This window comes from Pristis pectinata, chromosome 7 (genome assembly GCF_009764475.1).
Source record: "Pristis pectinata isolate sPriPec2 chromosome 7, sPriPec2.1.pri, whole genome shotgun sequence".
Classification (NCBI taxonomy): domain Eukaryota; kingdom Metazoa; phylum Chordata; class Chondrichthyes; order Rhinopristiformes; family Pristidae; genus Pristis; species Pristis pectinata.
In genome coordinates this window covers 104102659-104121923 of record NC_067411.1, presented here as the reverse complement: position 1 = coordinate 104121923, position 19265 = coordinate 104102659, and the positions used below count along the sequence as shown (strand labels likewise).

The window sequence follows — 19265 nt, the reverse complement described above, 5'->3', positions numbered from 1 at the left end:
GGAATATTTATGAAGATCACCAGCTTTCACAAACACTGAATATCAATTGCACAATAAAATAATTTTAAAACACAATGCATAATTAAGCACCAAAGAAAATAAAGTTCATTTATTAACAACTAAATGCAGGAAACACATCTGCTGCATTGTACTAAATGCAGCTTAAATTTGATTCTTATTGAAATTTTCTAGAAGAAATGGAGAGATAGTAAAATCAAATGTTTAACCATCTAGACATACAATGCCAGATACAAAGAAAATTAAATAAAAACTTAGGTGGTTTTGCATTTAAAATAAATCGTCATTAAAGTTTCAATTGTAAGTGAATACTTGGCAAGTGTCCAGTTGCTTCAATTTGAGTTGTTGGACAAAAATCATCTGAGTTTTGCAGAACAAGTTTAACTTGTTTTTTTTGTTTTTGCATGAGTGTTCTCTCTTATTCATTCTCTATCGACATATGTAAGGGGAACTAATGCCTAACTTTAAACCTACCTTGCTTGTTCTTACAATCTGCACCTCAACGTAGTCAAGGGTAAGACTGAATTTTATGCTTTTTAATAATTGTCATCTTCTCTAGATTTAACACTGATGAAGGGATAGAAAAGAATATATAGAAATAAGTTGTTTCCACTGATTAAGGTATGACAAATACAAGATTGAGAATAGGGAATGTAAAAAAGGCTTCCGTAAACACAACCATACTCTGCGACAGCAACAAGACTATTTCCATGTTGAAGAATAGTTCAGCAGGTTAGCTGAAGGAAAAATAACAAATAAGACCCAGTATCCGGTGAGTTCAGAAGTGCAGTTGGTATGGAGAAAAAAAACATCAGCAGACACTCAGTGGATCAGACAATATGTTCTGGTACTCTGTATGTAATCAAGCACAGAAATGTATCATGTGGACATGGGCCCCAAAAGTAGCTTACCACACTGTTTGCAGATTTGTCTTTCAATTTATATTTCTTTTATATTTTTTAAATGTGTAAGTAATCCATGTTCTTAGCTGGCATTAAAAACCATAGCAGGAAAAGGATCAGAACATAAAAGCATATGTGAAATTTGATGGAGAGGTCAGGTACTGTCACAAGTAATCAGTCAAAATAGTTTCTTAATTTTGCTGCGAGTGTTGAAATGTAGATTACTGTCTTTTTATCCTTAATTCACAATGAAGCAACGAAACCCCTCTCGGAAGTAATTATGATCTTTTTATCTTTAATTGGTTCTTGAATTTCAACCATTCTGCTATCTGTACCACAAATAGCTATTACAGATCATGTCTGGGTTAAGTGTTTGTGTTCCAGTTCTCTTTATCTAACCCCCATTCCTTTTTACCTCAAAAGCTTCCTCCTAAAGGGAAAATAATCTCTCAGTGAATCCCTTGTACACCGGTCCCTTCCCACCAAACTCCCCAGGCACTTATCCCTGTAACTGTGCTAAGTGTTACACCTGTCCCTACACCTACTCCCTCACCATCATTCAGGGCCCTAACCAGTCCTTGCAGGTGAGGCAGTGCTTCACATATCAACCCATCGGTGTCATTTATTGCATTCGGTGCTCCCGGTGCAGCCTCCTCTACATCGGTGAGACCTGAGGCAGATCAGGGGATCGCTTCATCGAGCACCTTCGCTCCGTCTGCTGTTCCAGCCGGGATCTCCCGGTGGCCGGCCATTTTAATTCCACTTCCCATTCCCACACCGACATGTCTGTCTATGGCCTCCTCTACTGCTGAGTTGAGGCCAGACGCAGGTTAGAGGAACAGCACCTCATTCCACCTTGGTGGTCTCCAACCTGACGGCATGAACATCGATTTCTCCAACTTCTGGTAACCCCTCCCGTGTCCCTTCCCTTTTGTTTTCATTACTCCACCAGCCCCCGTCACCCCCTCTCTTTCCCCTCCCCAACTCTCTCCATCTGCCCATCACCCACACACTCCTCCCACTGGTTCCCCTCCCCACCTCCCTCCCTTTACTCCATGGTCCACTGTCCTTTCCTATCAGATTCCATCTTCTTCAGCCCTTTGCCACTTCCACCTGTCACCTCCCAGCTTCATGCATCATTCCCACTACCCCTCCCTCCCCCCCGCACCTGGATCCACCTACCACCTGCCAGCTCTTGCTCCATCCCTTCTACCTACCTTTATGTACTGGCTATCTCCCCTCTTTCTTTCCAGTCCTGATGAGGGATCTCGACCCAAAGTATCAACTGTTCATTTCTCTCCATAGATGTTGCCTGACCACTGAGCTCCTGCAGTGTTCTGTGTGTTGCTCCAGATTCCCAGCATCTGCAGTCTCCTGAATGCAGCTGTGCAATTCACCTTAACTACTACTTGTGGCACTTGAGTTTTACAGTCTAACCAGTCTCATCAATGTGGAATTATCTGCCTGGAAATTGGATCTAATAGCCCCCATTTTTCACACTTAAATTACACACAGAAGCAACGTAACCTAGGTTAGATTGTACTAGTAATCATTTGCAGGTGAAATCCCATCCATGAAGAAAATGGCCCAGACCCTTCTGTGTGCAATGTACTTAAAGACGTTTTCCCAGTATCAGTCAAGCCACTAATTACATCAAAAGTCACCCACTGCTCGTTTCCTCTCTTACCAACATAAATTGAAGCTTTTGATGCAACTCAAGACTTTGATTGAACATTCACAAATAAACAAGGTGCACATCACGCTGAGAACACCAGTGACATTTTCAGTGACTTCACTCTCACAATGATGTCATAGCTTTAATGCTCAGGATATTTGAAATCTCAACAATGTGCACATCAGAGAGATATGCTGCCTTCTCTGATTCGATGATAGAGATCAGTGAATCAGATCTCTATCAGTGAATACGCAACTTGCACTGGTATGGGGCCACTGACAGCACAAGGCCGACAGGAGCAAACAATAACGTGGGGTGTCCACACACACAGAAATTTGCTGTAACCTCCTCAACCGCATTTTTTTCACGCATGGCAATCTTGCAAGCAGCTGTCTTATGGCAGTCAAGGGGAGAATTTTTTAGGATTGTTTTCCCAGACAATGATCAATATAGCAAGGACATGGTATTTGGGAGCTTTTGATGCAACTTATGTCAGGGACCATCCAGCACCTGGTTTACCACATGGTGCTGAGTACACCATGATAACACTGCTCTTAGTTATATTTTTGGCCAATTTCCATACTGTTTGCAAAGGATGGTATCACTTGTTTAGTGTACTGAAGGGTGAAGTCTAATTTCTCGGTAATATTCACAATGTCTACATTATCAGATGCTCTCCTAGTCTTAAGGTTCTCAATGAAGTTCAGATTTTTTTATTTGAGAAAAAAGAACCAATCCTCATGAATTTTCATTTCTGACTTAATTCTATTAAAATATTTGTTGCACCTTCTCCAGTGCCCCAATATCCCTGTTAATTTATGGAGATGAGAATTTTTTTTAGTAGTACTGCCTCCAATAAAGTTTAATATATTAACCTGAAAACTCTTCAGTGCCTGGACAGATGCATTAAATGGGTGCTGTGTGGTTGGTCTTCACTGCTTGTTGAGGCAGCTGTATGTGCAAATTTTATAGTGCATGAGGCTTAAGGGTCCATCATTGTGGTCAAAACCATTTTCTCTAGATATTCCAGAAAACAGGTGACTGGTCAAGTTGTTGGGATGTAGATGGCAGTGGAGGATAGAGGCAAGCCAAAGGTAGGGGTAGAACATAGAACAGCACAGCACAAGAACAGGCTCTTCAGTCCACGATGTTGTGCCAAACTAATTGAACTAGTAGTTAAATGCTGAACTAAACTAATCCCTTCTGCCTGCACAATGTCCATATCCCTCCATTCTCTGCACATCCATGTGCCTATCTAACAGCCTCTTAAATGCCTCTATCGTATTTGCCTCCACCACCACCCCTGGCAGCCCATTCCAGGCACCAACCACTCTGTGTAAATAACTTGGCCCACATGTCTCCTTTGAACTTACCCCCCTCACCTTAAATGCAAGCCTCCTAAATTCCACCAAACTGCCTGCTTCCACTATTACCCCTGGTAATCCATTCTAGGCACATACCATTCTCTGCATAAAAAAAACTTACCCCTGACATCACCTTTAAATTTCCCCCTCTAACCTAAAAATCATGTCCTCTGGTGTTTGACATTTCTACCCTGGGGAAAAGATTCTGTCTACCCTATGTATGCCTCTCATAATTATAAAAACCTCCATCAGGTCTCCCCTCAGCCTCCGATGCTCTAGGGAGAACAACCCAAGTTTGTCCAACCCTTTCTTATAGCTCATACCCTCTAATCCAGGTAAACCTCTTCTGCACCTTCTCCACAATCTCCACATCCTTCCTATAATGGGGCAACCAAAACTGTACACAATACTCCAAGTGTGGTCTGACTAAAGTTTTATACAGCTGCAGCATGACTTCCTTACTCTTATACTCAACACCCCTACCTTCATCAATTACCTTTGTCACCTCCTTGAAAAACTCAATCAAGTTGGTAAGACATGACCTGCCCTGCACAAAGCTATGCTGACTGTTCCTAAGTAGGCCATGGATTTCCAAATGCTCATAATTCCTATCCCCAAGAATCCTCTCCAACAGCTTCCCTACCACTGATGTGAGACTCACCGGTCTATAGTTTCCAGGATTATCTCCATTTCCCTTCTTGAACAATGGAACAACATTAGTTACTCTCCAGTCCTCTAGGATGCCATCTATGGCTAGAGAGAATACAAAGATCTTGGTCAAGGCCCCAGCAATCTCAACTCTTGCCTCTCTCATTAACCTGAGGTATATCCCGTCAGGTCCTGGTGACTTATTCATCTTAACGTTTGTTAGAGGATCCAACACAAGATCCTTCCTTATCTCAAAATGCCCTCGCATATTAGCACACTTCACATTGATCTCCCTACCCTCCACATCCTCTCCTTGGTAATAGTGATGCAAAGTATTCATCTAGGACTCACCCACATCCTCCGCCTCCAAGCACATGTTCCCTTCTTTATCCTTGAGTGGTCCTATCCTCTCCTTAGTTATCCTCTTGCTTTTGATGTATGTATAGAATGCCTTAGGATTCTCTTTAATCCTACTTGCCAAGGACTTTTCATGGCGCCTCCTGGCTCTCCTAATTGCCTTCTTATTTTTTAGGGTATTTTCTAGGGTAGGGAGGGGGATACTGTTGTGAAGCTGAGCCAGCTGAATTGGCACCACAAGGATTGACTCAGGGTACAGATGAATGTCACAAGGGGGTGGTTGGGGCTTGTGTGCAGGTTTTATTCCCATTTGGGTTGGGAATGTAATGATCAGAGGGGAGTGATCTGTGGGGCCTGTGGTACAGCAAAGGCAAAGGGTATATTTATTAAGCAGCAGCTTCCCACTGCTGAAGTCCATGCCCTGTGACCTGCTTGGTTTCACCAAAGCTGGCTTCAAATGTGATGTGAAGCCCTGTTTCTGTATAGGGACCGGTTTTCTTTGCAACCATGCATACATTTATGAAAATCAAGGGTAGCAGTGAAGAATGAGTTGCATGCTAAAAGATCTAACAGTATATCAGGCATCCCCATGAGTTCATGTATCAGATGCATGGCAGACGTGGATAGCCTTTCAAATGGTATCAATAGAACAGAACCACAGAGCACAGGAACAGGCCCTTCGGCCCACAATATCTGTGTCGAACACGATGCCAAATTAAACTAAATCTCTTCTTCCCGCACATGATCCATATCCCTCCATTCACTGCACATTCATACATAGAACATTACAGCACAGTACAGGCCCTTTGGTCCACAATGTTGTGCCGACATTTTATCCTGCTCTAAGATCTAGCCAACCCTTCCCTCCGACATAGCCCCCTATTTTTCTGTCATTCATGTGTCTATCTAAGAGTCTCTTAAATGTCCCTAATGTATCTGCCCCCACAACCTTTGCAGTCAGTGCGTTCCATACACCCACCACTCTGTGTAAAAAAACCTACCCTGACATCCCCCTTATACCTTCCTCCAATCACCTTAAAATTATGTCCCCTTGTGTTAGCCATTGTCATCCTGGGAAAAAGTCTCTGACTGTCCACTCGATCTATGCCTCTTATCATCTTGTACACCTCTATCAAGTTACCTCTCATCCTCCTTCTCTCCAAAGAGAAAAGCCCTAGCTCACTCAACCTATCCTCATAAGACGTGCTCTCCAATCCAGGCAACATCCTGGTAAATCTCCTCTGCACCCTGTTATGTGAAATTGTTCTTTTTTGTCTTAAGGATCAAGGACTCTGGACACGAGCTTTGTAGACCAAAACTAGTTTAATCACAAAGGCAAACGTGGGACAGAACGGACACACACTCACTCACACGCAGGATATCGCGAACACGAGAGGGAATTGCAACTAGTTGAGGATACACTCACACACACTAATACACACAAGCACACAGTAACAATGTACAGCTTCAGGATATAACCCTTCAATGCCTGACCCACACTAGCATTGGCTCTAATACTACCTGGAATCTGAGTGGAACGTTCCCAGACCATGTGGTGATGCACTCTTACCAGTGATCTCTGCAGCGTTGTCTCACTACTCCTGGGGTCATCAAAAGAGGGAGAGCTAGGGGATTGCAGCCCTTTTTATGGCCCTAGGAGGCTGGGTGGACCCTCACTGTTGTGACTTAAACGAGCCAATGGTGTGTGTGGGGGGGGGGGGGGTCAAAGACAAAGGTTCCTGCTACAGCCAATGGTCAGGCAGGTTCAGAGACAAAGGGTACTGGTCAGGCAAGTTCAGACTGGTCAGGTAAGTTCAGAGGCAAAAGGTACTCTCACACCTGAGGGGTGGGTGGAGCCACACCTTGATTGACAGTAGTATCACTTCCAATCAGAGGAGCAATGCTGTCCTCCGGTCAGCGGGGGTTAGTGTCGTTACTGTCACATGACAGCTATGTGGATTTCTCACAACATACCCTCACTAAAACTTTCACATCCTTTCTATAATGAGGCGACCAGAACTGAACACAATACTCCAAGTGTGGTCTGACCAGAGTTCTATCGAGCTGCAACATCACCTCATGGCTCTTGAACTCAATACCCTGACTAATGAAGGCCAACACTCCATACGCCTTCTTAACAACCCTATCGACCTGTGTGGCAACCTTGAGGAATTTATTGACAGGGACCTCAAGATCCCTCTGTTCCTCCACACTGTTAAGAGTCCTGCCATTAACCTTGTATTCTGCCTTTGAATTCGATCTCCCGAAGTGTATCACTTCACACTTAACTGGGTTGAACTCCATCTGCCACTTCTCAGCCCAGCTCTGCATTCTATCAATATCCTGTTGTAATCTACAGCAACCTTCCACAACACCACCAACCTTTCTATCATCAGAAAACTTACTAACTCACCCTTCCACATCCTCATCCAAGTCATTTATAAAAATCACAAAGAGCAGGGGTCCCAGAACAGATTGCTGCAGAACACCACTGGTCACCAACCACCAGGCAGAATATGCTCCATCTACCACCACCCTCTGTCTTCTATGGGCGTGTCTTTCCCTGAAACTATACCCCCTCACTTTACCTGCATGTCCTCTAGTATTCAACATTTCTACCCTGGGAAAAACATTTCTATCCTGTTTCTGTGCTGTATCTTTCCATGACTCTGACTTTCCCACATATATCTGTCAATGCTTTCTGTTTTCATAAGGAGGTTGGTGGTGCACTCCTAATGCGAGTAGATTTTGTCTTTGAAGCCACAAGTTGCAGATAGCGTGGACTAAAAACTAATAATTACCCTGGGTCATTCTTATTATATAGCAAAAAGTCTTCAGATGCTGAAAATCTGAAAGCCAAATAAAAAATGCTGAAAATTCTCAGCAGGTCAGGCAGCATCTGTGGACAGAGAAACAGATTTAGTATTTCAGATCTGATGAAAGGTCATCAACCTGAAACATTAACTCTGTTTCTCCTTCCACAGATGCTGCCTAACCTACTGAGTACTTTCAGCATCTTCTTCCATTTTATTAGTTGAGTTACTTACAGAGACAAACATCTTTCAGATGAGAATTCAAACTGAGGCCCTATCTTTGGAGGTATCGAAGATCCTCTGGTGTTTTTCTGAAGTAGGGCAGGTATTCTGCCAATACTAATGTTAATATTAATTCCAGTTTATGTTAACTTACATTTGTCATGTTTGTAATGTGCTGTGCTGCTGCATAAAGCTAATTTTCATGGCATTTATACCCAGTATATGTATGTATACCTATGACAACAATAAACTTGAACTTGAACTATCCTTGAACCAACATCAGTAAAAGCAGATTATTCAATGTTTGAGAGTCCTTGGTGTGTCTAAATTGACACTATATTAAAACAATGTGAAGAATTCAAATGTTCTGCTTTGTGATTTCCTAAGTCTATGGAAGGCATTATCTATATGCCAATTCTTTCTTCCTTTCTCATAAGCGGATTTTTGAAGCTCAATAACTATTCAAAGGGAGTATGTGTTGGGAAATGCCAAGGGACAAACGGTCTTCCATCTTCAAAACAGTAATGCATGCATGCCTGATGATTATTGTTCAATTAGCATGACCTCAGTAAGTTTAAAAATAAATGAACCGACAATCTGAACAAAAAAAATACTAGTAGTTTAATGAAGCTTACATGACAGGGCTATATAAGAAATAGCTCATGGCTGACTAAGTCACTGGTCAGGAATTCCCTTAAAGCTTTACAGGAGAAGCTTTGATGGCACTTATGCAATGGAGCAGGAGTAACTAAGAAAGTATCTAGCCAAGGATGCTTCTTGGAGGAGATATCTTGCAATGATTAGGGAGCCACATGATTGAGCCCGAGTTTCTAAAAGCCCCAGATAATGTATTTTGTGAGAAACTCCTTGCAGCAAAGGAAATTTCTATCCTGTAGCTACTGAGTCACTGAATACCTTCCAGGCTGAGATAGGAATTTTATTTTGGACTTAAGAGGAATGAAAGGTCTGGCAGGAAAGTGGAGCTGAGGCCAAGATTAGATCAGCCACAATCTTATTGAATGGTGGAGCAGGCTCAAGGGGCTTTGTGGCCGACAGCAGCTCCTCTCTCTTATTTTCCCATGTTCTTGTATTACTATATATCAATTCTAAGCACAGAGTAGGGACAGAAGGATGAGGACGGGTGTGGTCAGTATCTGCGAGGTGCCTGCCTTTTACTGTACACTTTCCTTTGACCTCCCAGAGTGCATCACCTCAGTTGCCTGGGTTAAACTCTCAATTATCTAATTAACTTGTAGTTATTTGTGTATCTGTATTCTTATATCTTCTGTTCCTTCACCCAGTTATCTCAGACACTTCCTTTATGCTTTGAACCAAAAGAGTTGAAGGTTTGTGGTGGTATGCCAAACATTCACTAATGCTAAATGCACCCCAGTATCCTGCTGATGCTCTAGGCCGAAGAATGGAATACTGTTAACTGTAAAGAAACCTCCTGTACTCCAGTCATCTCTTTACTTTCTCAATCATTCAAAGGACCACAAGGCAGTCTAATTTCTGGATGTTCATCCTGACCTGTGTAACATGGCACTTATCACTGTTTAATTTCAGGACATTATTAACTTCTCCCTCACCTGCAACTGGAAAACTCTCATGCTGACGATGTATAAATATTGGCATTTGTTTTTCTTATTCTGATAAAAAAAGCAAAGTAAGCTAATTTTTTTTGTTGTCTTCACAGAGCAATTCTAGTTACTCAGAATGAAAATCACCAGAGGATTGGTGGCCACCATTTTGATTATTTCGGTGCTTGCTGTCCTTGTTGTAGTTGCAATTATTGTTTTAGTCACCTTTCTGCCTAAAGGTAAGGACCAAATCTAATAGTCACCAACAAGTTAAAGTGTTAGCAAACTCCAGCTGCTGTAAATGCATGGGAAGATTTAGATAAGTAAATGGACCATGAAGACAAATCAATAAGAAGATAAACACACACAAAGTGCTGGAGGAACTCAACACATCAGGCAGCATCTATGGAGGGAAATAAACAGTTGATGTTTCTGGTCAAGATCATTCATCAGGATGGATAATAAGCAAAGTGCTGAAGGTGTAGAAAGGAACAGAATATCGTGTTCCCAGTTTATAACCTTCAATATGAATTCTGACCCCCAGAGCTGCCCGTATGGAATTTGCATATTCTGTCTGTGGTGGTCTGGTTTCTTCCCACATCCCAAAGATGTGAGGGATATTATGTGAACTGGCTTCTGCAAGTTAGCCCTAGCTTAGGTGAGTAGGAGAAGATTTTGGGAATGGGATGAGAGGATAGATCACAGGAAAATAACTGGGGGTATGGGTTTGAGAACCAGCATAAACTCAATGGACCAAATGGTCTCTATAGAAACATAGAAAAACTACAGCACAATTCAGGCCCTTCAGCCCACAAAGCTGTGCCGAACATGTCCCTACCCTAGAAATTACTAGGCTTACCCATAGCTCTCTATTTTATTCAGCTCCATGTACCTATCTAACAGTCTCTTGAAAGGCCCTATCGTATCCACCTCCACCACTGTTTCCGGCAGCCCATTCCACACACTCACCACTGAGTAAAAAAAACTTACCCCTGACATCTCCTCTATATCTACTCCCCAGCACCTTAAACCTATGTCCTCCTGTGGCCACCATTTCAGCCCTGGGGAAAAGCCTCTGACTATCTACCCGATCTATACCTCTCGTCATATTATACACCTCTATCAGGTCCCCCCTCATCCTCCGTCTCTCCAAAGAAAAAAGGCCGAGTTCCCTCAGCCTGCTTCCATAAGGCATGCTCCGCATTCCAGGCAGCGTCCTTGTAAATCTCCTCTGTACCTTCTCTATGGCTTCCACATCTTTCCTGTAGTGAGGTGACCAGAACTGAGAACAATACTCCAAGTGGGACCTATATAGCTGCAACAATACCTCTTGGCTCCTAAATTCAATTCCACGATTGATGAAGGACAATACACCATATGCCTTCTTAACCACAGAGTCAACCTGCGCAGCTGCTTTGAGCATCCTATGGACTGACCCCAAGATCCCTCTGATCCTCCACACTGCCAAGAGTCCTACCATTAATACTATATTCCGCCAACATATTTGACCTACCAAAATGAACCACTTCACACTTATCTGGGTTGAACTGCATCTGCCACTTCTCAGCCCAACTTTGCATCCTATCTATGTCCCTCTGTAACCTCTGACAGCCCTCCAAACTATCCACAACACTCCCAGCCTTCGTGTCATCTGCAAACTTACTAACCCACCCCTCCACTTCCTCATCCAGGTCATTTATAAAAATCACAAAGAGCAAGGGTGTCAGTACAGACCCGAGGTACACCACTGGTCATCGACCTCCACTCAGAATACGACCCTTCAACAACCACTCTTTGCCTTCTGTGGCCCAGCCAGTTCTGGATCCACACTGCAATGTCCCCTTGGATCCCACATCTCCTCACCTTCTCCATAAGCCTTGCATGGGGTACCTTATCAAACGCTGTAAAGAAATCTGTAATGTATCCAGTAAAATTTTCCTTCAGGTCCACGTGTCTTGCTAATTCACAGTACAATATAACAGCCCTAATAATTGTTTCTTTTCTTTCAAAGCCGCAAATTCTAGTCCATGGACAGTTTACTACGATGGAAATTTCAGAATATTAAATGTTCCTTACAACGATAGCTTGGCAGCAAGCAGTTCAATGGAGTTCTTTGTGTTAGCAGATGAAATTCATACACAAGTAAGAATGCTCTATTGAAAGCAACTTTAAGTATTTTCTTCTGAAAGTTCATTGTTTAATTATAATTTTCCCTTTAACTTTACTTCTTCCCTGATACCAGATGCAACACACCTTTACCTCCACTGGTAAATTGGTTTATTATTGTCACATGTACTGAGGTACAGTGAAAAACTTGTCTTGCTTGCCATTCATACAAATCAATTCATTACACAGTGCATTGAGGTAGAGGTAGTACAAGGTAAAACAATAACAGAATGCAGAATAAAGTGTTACAGTTACAGAGAAAGTGCAGTGCAGGTAGAGAGTGAGGTACAAGGTCATAACGAGGTAGCCTGTGAAGTCAAGAGTCCATTTTAGCATACGAGGGAACAATTCAATAGTCTTATAACAGCGGGATAAAAGCCGTCCTTGAGCCTGGTGGTATGTGCTTTCAGGCTTTTGTATCTTCTGCCCGACAGGATGGAGTAGCAGAGAGAATGTCCAGAGTGGGTGGGGTTTTTGATTATGCTGGCTGCTTTACTGAGGCAGCTAACATAATCTTTGTAGTCACTGGCTGATCTTTGAGATCCTGGATAGTATACACACACACACACAACACATATAATATAGCCCTTCCCAATTTTACCTTCCTTCTCCAGAAAAATCAGTTCCAATACCTTTCCCAATGGTTACTCTCCACGTTGAGACTAACTAGGGGACTTTCGGAACAGCCAATTTTGGCAGGGCATTCAAATTCACTAATGCTGCCTCAAAATATCATTTGGAAGATCTCCAGTTTCTATCCAAGTTAAAGTCGTGAGAAACAGAGACTAGAAACTATTCCTGGCAATATTCATTTGATCGCATTCTTCATCTCTGTTATTATAGTAAATGAAATATGTTCACGAGCCACAAGCAGGTTAATATCCCCACTTTTGTAGCTATCCAAGGAATCTACCACCTACTTTGTTCACTGATAAAACTAGCTATTATATTCACATACCATCAGCACTTTATCAACAGTTATCTTGCAAAGTAGGAAACTCTTTAGCCAAGGTGCTATGTACAAAATTGTGCAGTGGGAAAGTGGGCAGGGTAAATGAGTTGGCAAAAAGATTTAAAATGGTGTATAATGTGGGGAGATGCGAATTATCTACTTTGGTAGGAAGAATAGTAAAGCATAAGACTAGTTAAACTCATGAGACTAATGAAAGCATTTTAAGACATCTGGTTATGTCATGCAAGGAACACAGAAAGTTAGCATGCAAATTCAGCAAGTATATGAAATGTTGACCTTCATTACAAAAGGGCTGGAGTATGGTGTCATAGAACAGAAACAGGCCATTCAGCCCATCATATCCATACTGATCTTTCTGTCCATCTGCACTAATCCCATTTGTCTGCACTAGGGCCATATCCTTCCGTACTTTGCCTGTTTAAGTTTGTCCAAATACCTCTTAAACCTAGTAATTAAACCCAATTCCACCACGTCCTCTGACAGCCTGTTCCACATACCAAGCACTCTCCGTGTAAAAAAAACTTACGCTTCAGATCCTCTTTGACGCTTCCTCTCACCTTAAACCTATGCCTCTTGTTTTTGATACCCCTACTATAGAAAAAGATTTTGACTCTCCACCTTGTCTACGTCTATCGTAAACTTATACTGTCATATAATTCTAGTAGGTCACCCTTCGCCTCCTTTGCTGCAGGGAAAACAAGCCCAGCCTCTTCCCATAACTAAAGTCCTTCAATCCAGGCAACATCCTGGTGAATCTCCTCTGCACCCTCCCCAGTGCAATCACGTCCTTCCTATAGTGTGGCGACCAGAACTGCACATAGTACTCCATGGGCCTAACCAATATTTTGTAAACTGTAACATAATATCCCAACTCTTACATTCTATACACAAACCACTGAAGACAAGCATGCCATATGCCTTCTTAACCAGCTTTAGTTTTAATGGTCAAGGCTACCCCAGGTTTTTAGCACTTTAACAAATTTAGCCCAAGTCAGCTTCATCTTTGCCCTCCATTATGTTTAACCAGAGTGGCACCACACTGCTGTCCTTACTATTGCCTTGTGGCAATCCCTATCACTCTGGTCATGGGATGCCATGTGTTCTGCGGTAATATATGAGTCAGTAAATTGTGGCACTGTTCGTATTTCAAACAGTTCTTTTTACCTCACTGCCTCTCCCTCAGCATTCATCTCCAATTCTTTTGTTTCATTTCACTCATCCACAGATGATTGTACCTTTGCAGAGCTCAGCCCTAACCTCAGAAATTCCTCTTATCTTCTCAACGTCTAAAGCTCTGCAGCTTCCTTTCCTTATTTAAGCACCTCCTTAAAATGATCGGCCAAAGTTACATTTGTTCTTTCCATCTCTAATTCAGTTCAAGTCTTCATAACTCTTTCTCTCTAGCTCATCTCTATCTCTAAACATTTCTCCCTCCCCCTGCTGGAGTGAAGGACAGCCATCAAAACCATTTTAAAGGTTGTAGCTACATCATACAATTTTCAATGTTTAATTTTTTAAAAGCACAAAATATTTGAGAATGCCCTGCCATCATTTTTAAAGACGTTCCTTAATAAAAACTGAAGAATGCCGACAAATACTTTACTTTGAACTATAAATGTGGAATGAACTTGTGAAAGGGAGATTTCCCTAGTTCAAAAGTTTCTATTGTTGTCTAAGAAACTATCCCTTTATTCAAAATAGTACTTCAGGGCATGAAATTTTGTTTCTTTCCATTGATTTCAGCTCAAATCGGTGTACTCAAAATCAGGCTTGTCCAACCAATTTGACCTTGCACAAGTTGTAGAGTTCAGGTATGTTCCTTTAATTTTCCTATCCAATACTTAAAATTTGAAGTTTTGACAGGTTACATGATTTTAGATTCATAACTTGATTTGTAAAGTTTACTTTTTGATCAAAACTATGGTTCTTCTACATACAGGTAAAGGAGATGTTAAAGGCCTTTGAATTGGTTATTCTGCTCTCTATGACCCCACAAACTCTTGTAATCAGTAACATTTAATCAGGAACAGCACACAGTTTTGGAAGGAAATTAAACTGCTTTTAAAGTCACACCATACTGTGATGGATTTAGTTAGATTTTTGGTTCCTTCATATAACCCATGGTGTGGGGTGGACTATCTTTAGTAGAAGGAAGGAAAGGGATGTAGCAGCTCAAGCAAGTTACTAATAACTGAGTAAAATTACTGGTAATCCTGACCCAGGCTACTTGGCTACAAACAGATCAGATCGAACTTTACACCCCACCAGATGTTGCTCTCCTCTGAAATTAGTAAAGAGTATAATCAATAATGACATTCATCCCCAACCCATAACATTTCCACCTGGCAACTGGGCTGGTAATTCCCCAGGATCAGCTTCCTAGAACCATAGAATACTACAGCACAGGAAACAGGCCATTTGGCCCTTCTAGTCTGTGCCAAAACGTTATTCTGCTAGTCCCATTTACCTGCACCCAGTCCATAACCCTCCAGACCTCTCCCATCCATGTATCTATCCAATTTATTCTTAAAACTTAAGAGTGATCCCACATTTACTACATCAGATCCAGCCCATTCCACACTTCCACCACTCTGAGTGAAGAAGTTCCCCCTAAATGAGAGAGGTGGAACGACTAGTTAGGGAGAAGAAGGTAGCATACACGAGGTATAAGCAGCAAGGTTCGGACAGGGCCCGTGAGGAATATAGAGTAGCGAGGAAGGAACTTAAGAAAGGGCTGAGGAGAGCTAGAAGGGGACATGAAAAGGCATTGGCTAGTAGGGTTAAGGAAAATCCCAAGGCCTTTCTCGCGTGCGTGAAGGGTAGGAGGATGGCTAGGGTAAAGGTAGGTCCGATTAAAGACAAAGGTGGGAGAATGTGCCTGGAGGCGGCGGAAGTGGGAGAAGTTTTCAATGAATACTTCTCTTTGGTATTCACCGAGGAGAGGGGTCTTGATGATGCAGAAGGGAGTGCTGGTAAGGGCAATGTTCTCGAGGTTGTAGATATCAAGAGAGAGGATGTGTTGAAGTTATTAAATAATATCAAGACATAAATCTCCGGGGCCTGACGGGATTTTCCTCAGGCTGCTTCGAGAGGTGAGGGAGGAGATTGTTGAACTGCTGGTAAGGATCGTTGAGTCCTCGTTATCCACGGGGATGGTGCCGGAGGATTGGAGGGTGGCGAATGTTGTCCCCTCGTTCGAAAAAGGTAGTAGCGATAGTCCAGGGAATTACAGACCAGTGAGTCTCACGTCTGTGGTGGGTAAGCTGTTAGAAAGGATTCTAAGGGATAGGATCTATGAACACCTAGAGAATCATGGACTGATTAGGGACAGCCAGCATGGCTTTATGAAGGAAAGATCTTGCCTCACAAGCCTGATAGAGTTCTTTGAGGAGGTGACGAGGAAGATTGATGAGGGTAGTGCGGTGGATGTGGTCTATATGGATTTTAGTAAGGTGTTCGATAAGGTTCCTCATGGTAGGCTTCTTCAGAAGGTCAGAAGCAAAGGGATCCAGGGAAGCTTGGCTGTGTGGATTCAGAATTGGCTTGCCTGTAGAAAGCAGAGGGTTGTGGTGGATGGAGTGCCCTCGGATTGGAGGGCAGTGACGAGTGGTGTCCTGCAGGCATTGGTTCTGGGACCTCTACTTTTTGTGATATTTATAGATGACTTAGATGAGGGGGTGGAAGGCTGGGTTAGTAAGTTTGCGGACGACACTAAGATCGGTGGTGTTATGGATAGTGTGGAGGGCTGTCGGAGCTTACAGAGGGATATTGATAGGATGCAGAGCTGGGCTGACAAGTGGCAAATGGAGTTCAATCTGGAGAAGTGTGAGGTGGTACACTTTGGAAGGACAAACTCCAGGGCAGAGTACAAGGTAAATGGCAAGGTACTTGGCAGTGTAGAGGAGCAGAGGGATCTGGGGGTTCATATTCACAGTTCACTGAAAGTAGCCTCACAGGTGGATAGAGCAGTTAAGAAGGCCTATGGGATGTTAGCTTTCATAAGTTGTGGGATTGAGTTTAAGAGCTGCGAAGTGATGATACAGCTTTACAAAACTCTAGTTAGACCACACTTAGAGTACTGTGTTCAGTTCTGGTCGCCGCATTATAGGAAGGATGTGGAGGCGTTAGAGAGGGTGCAGAGGAGATTTACCAGGATGCTGCCTGGATTAGAGCGTATGGAATATGAGGAGAGGCTTAAGGTGCTAGGGCTTTATTCACTGGAAAGGAGGAGGATGAGAGGAGACATGATAGAGGTATATAAAATATTGAGAGGAATAGATAGAGTAGACAGTCAGCGCCTCCTTCCCAGGGCACAAATGCTCAAGACGAGAGGTCATGGCTTTAAAGTTATGGGTGGGAGGTTCAGGGGGAGGTTTTTCACCCAGAGAGTGGTTGGTGCATGGAATGCGCTGCCTGGGGTGGTGGTGGAGGCAGATATATTGGACAGGTTCAAGAATTTGTTGGATAAGCATATGGAGGAATGTGAGATAGAGGGATATACGGGAGGAAAGGGTTAGATAGTGTGAGGGTGGTTTGATGGACGGCACAACACGGTGGGCCAAAGGGCCTATTTTGTGCTGTATGGTTCTATGGATAAACCTTTCCCCTTTCACCCTAAAGCCATGTCCTCTCGTACCTATCTCTCCTAATCTAGGTGGAAAGAGCCTACTCACATTTACTTTGTCTATACCCCTCATAATTTTGTGAACCTCTATCAAATTTCCCCTCATTCTTCTGCACTCCAAGGAATAAGGTCCTAACCTGTTCAATCTTCCCTGTAACTCAACTCCTGAAGACCTGGCAACATTCTAGTAAATCTCCTCTGCACTCTTTCAATCTTACTGATATCCTCCCTATAGTTAGGTGACCAGAACTGCACACAATACTCCAAATTTGGCCTCACCAATGTCTTATACTACCTCACCATAACATCCCAACTCCTATACTCAATACTTTGATTTATGAATGCCAGGATGCCAAAAGCCTTTTTTTTTTACAACCCTGTCTACCTGTGACGCTACTTTCAGGGAATTATGTACCTGAACACCCAGATCCCTTTGTTCCTCCGCACTCCTCAGTGCCCTACCATTTACTGTGTATGTCCTACCTTAATGCTTGCATGATCAAAGTTAATCATTCAGTGTTGTAATACGAGATTTTTTTGAGCAGAAATCTTAACTAAAAATATAGTTTATAGCAAACACATTCTTCTAATAACTTTCTTACCCAGAAACTCAGAGTAATATCACTAAGTACTAACTTTCAAGTGTATGCTCACACACTCACTGAATTGTAAAACTTGGTGTGGGACAATAAAAGGTAAAACAAGCTAACAAGATGAATTTTTCCAAAGGACTGTTGGCAGTGTAAAATTTCATGAAATCCCCTCAATATCAGGCTTGTCCAACTAAATGAAAATGTCAATGATAACTCCATTCTTTTTGAAGAAAACATCATTCAGATTGTTCTTTTGTATTCTATATCTGGCATTCTGAAAATGTGTTGCATAAAGTTAAGATTTTTTTAAAGATATCTTTATCAGTCTACTTCCTCAGGAGGCTAAAGAAATTTGGTTTATCCCCTTTGACTCTCATCAACTTTTACTGATGCACCATAGAAAGCATCCAATCTGGATGTATCACGGCTTGGTACAGCAACTGCTCTGCCCAGGACCACAAGAAACTGCAGAGAGTTGTGGACACAGCCCAGCGCATCACAGACACCAGCCTCCCCTCCTTGGACTGTCTTTACCTCTCGTTGTCTTGGTGTAGCAGCTAGCATAATCAAAGACCCCACCCACCCGGGACATTCCCTCTTCTCTCCTCTTCCATCGGGTAGAAGATACAGGTGCCTGAGGGCACGTACCACCAGACTTAAGGACAGCTTCTACCCCACTGTGATAAGACTATTGAACGGTTCCCTTATACAATGAGATGGACTATGACCTCACGATCTACCTTGTTGTGACCTTGCACCTTATTGCACTGCACTTTCTCTGTAGCTGTGACACTTTACTCTGTACTATTACTGTTTTTACCTGTACTACATCAATGCACTTTGTACTAACTCAATGTAACTGTACTGTGTAATGAATTGACCTGTACGATCAGTTTGTAAGACAAGCTTTTCGCTGTACCTCAGTACAAGTGACAATAATAAACCAATACCAATAAGTCACATGTACATCGAAACACACAGTGAAACGCACCTTTTGCGTAGAGCGTTCTGGGGGCAGCCCATAAGTGTCGCCATGCTTCCGGCGCCAACAATAGCATGCCCACAGCTTCCTAACCCGTACGTCTTTGGAATGTGGGAGGAAACTGGAGCACCTGGAGGAAACCCACACAGACATGGGGAGAACGTACAAACTCCTTACAGACAGCGGCCGGAATTGAACCTGGGTCGCTGGCACTGTAATAGTGTTATGCTAACTGCTACAGTACCGTGCCTGCCCTACTAACTGTGTAACTTGGGTTGACTTGTCAGTGGTAGTGGGGTGTAATGTTGTTGTGGAGATAGAAGAGTGAATCGGGAAGTCCCAGAGGGA

At 42.7% G+C, this 19265-nt stretch overlaps 1 protein-coding gene across 3 annotated transcripts in view; it reads left to right on the top strand.

The window, feature by feature from the left end:
• The first annotated feature begins 469 nt into the window (after window positions 1–469).
• LOC127572666 (transmembrane protease serine 11B-like protein) overlaps window positions 470–19265 on the top strand; it is a 77780-nt gene continuing 58984 nt past the window's right edge. For all 3 annotated transcript variants that reach the window (XM_052020162.1, XM_052020160.1, XM_052020161.1), the window contains exons 1-4: window positions 470–532; window positions 9696–9818; window positions 11591–11721; window positions 14462–14529. In XM_052020162.1, the coding sequence (XP_051876122.1) occupies window positions 9716–9818; window positions 11591–11721; window positions 14462–14529 (302 nt within the window). In that variant the 5' untranslated portion in view covers window positions 470–532; window positions 9696–9715. The remainder of the gene's footprint in view (window positions 533–9695; window positions 9819–11590; window positions 11722–14461; window positions 14530–19265) is intronic.